Source organism: Gadus chalcogrammus, chromosome 14 (genome assembly GCF_026213295.1).
Source record: "Gadus chalcogrammus isolate NIFS_2021 chromosome 14, NIFS_Gcha_1.0, whole genome shotgun sequence".
Classification (NCBI taxonomy): Eukaryota; Metazoa; Chordata; class Actinopteri; order Gadiformes; family Gadidae; genus Gadus; species Gadus chalcogrammus.
In genome coordinates this window covers 3,827,891-3,828,831 of record NC_079425.1, presented here as the reverse complement: position 1 = coordinate 3,828,831, position 941 = coordinate 3,827,891, and the positions used below count along the sequence as shown (strand labels likewise).

The 941-nt window shown below is 40.3% G+C and overlaps 1 protein-coding gene across 1 annotated transcript in view; it reads right to left on the bottom strand.

Moving 5' to 3' along the window:
* cart3 (cocaine- and amphetamine-regulated transcript 3) overlaps positions 1-435 on the bottom strand; it is a 1,556-nt gene extending 1,121 nt beyond the window's left edge. The window contains exon 1 of the mRNA XM_056608140.1: positions 159-435. Within this exon, the coding sequence (XP_056464115.1) occupies positions 159-323 (165 nt within the window). The 5' untranslated portion in view covers positions 324-435. The remainder of the gene's footprint in view (positions 1-158) is intronic.
* Between the last annotated feature and the right edge of the window lie 506 nt (positions 436-941).

Genomic DNA, 941 nt, shown 5'->3' with positions numbered 1-941 from the left:
AAATATCATAATAACTTATCAAAAAAGAAAACAACAATAACAGCTAAAACAAGCGTCAAGAAAAATAAACATCTGTCTAATAAAGATAACAATATACACTAATAAAAATGAAGATAGGGGGACATGCCATATTTAGGCTACGTCCGGGACAAGCTCACCAGCTGCCTCTCGTTGGTCAAGTTTGGACCTTTAGGATAAAAGTCCCGCAAGGCTCTGGTGCTGAGGTCCTCCTCCGACTCCGAGTTATAAAGATCAGCTCCATGGACGACCGAAAGGAGCACGGCGCAGACCAAGGCTCTGGTCCACACTCTGGAGTTCTCCATGGTTTCAGACGTAGAAGTGGATCGTGCCGAAAATAGTCTATCCCCTCCCAAAAGTCCTGCCAAATATACCCAGTCTTCACACCCCAAACAGCTTTTATCTGATTCTTCAGATTTCGTCTACTTCTTGCTCCACCTCGTCCTTTGATTTTTTTTCCATGCGTAAGAGCTGCCGCGTATGAGTCACTGCGTAAAGTTGCTGGGCAAATCTCTCCAAAGTTGCCCCTCGTCGAAATCCAACGACGCAACAGGAGATAAAGCCTGTATTTGGATAGCTATAATGCGTAATCCTGAAACCAATTATAAAACCTAAGAAAAACATTTCTGATTACTTTTTTTCTATTGAAAAATTACAAAGGTTTGATTTTATTGATTATTTACTGTTGCTATGGTTTTAATCTTCTCGTGTGATAGGTGATACAGGGAGCACATACAATATGACTTAGAAACGAAATACATAGGCCAACATATGTTTAACTGCAAATTCATCTTCATCGCATAGTTGATCTCAATGAACTTTATTCCCCATGCTTAAACACAGCATATGGCATTACCATTATGCTGCAATAGCTTTACCATTCAGCCTTCTCATTCATTCAGCTTTGTCATCGCAGATGTATT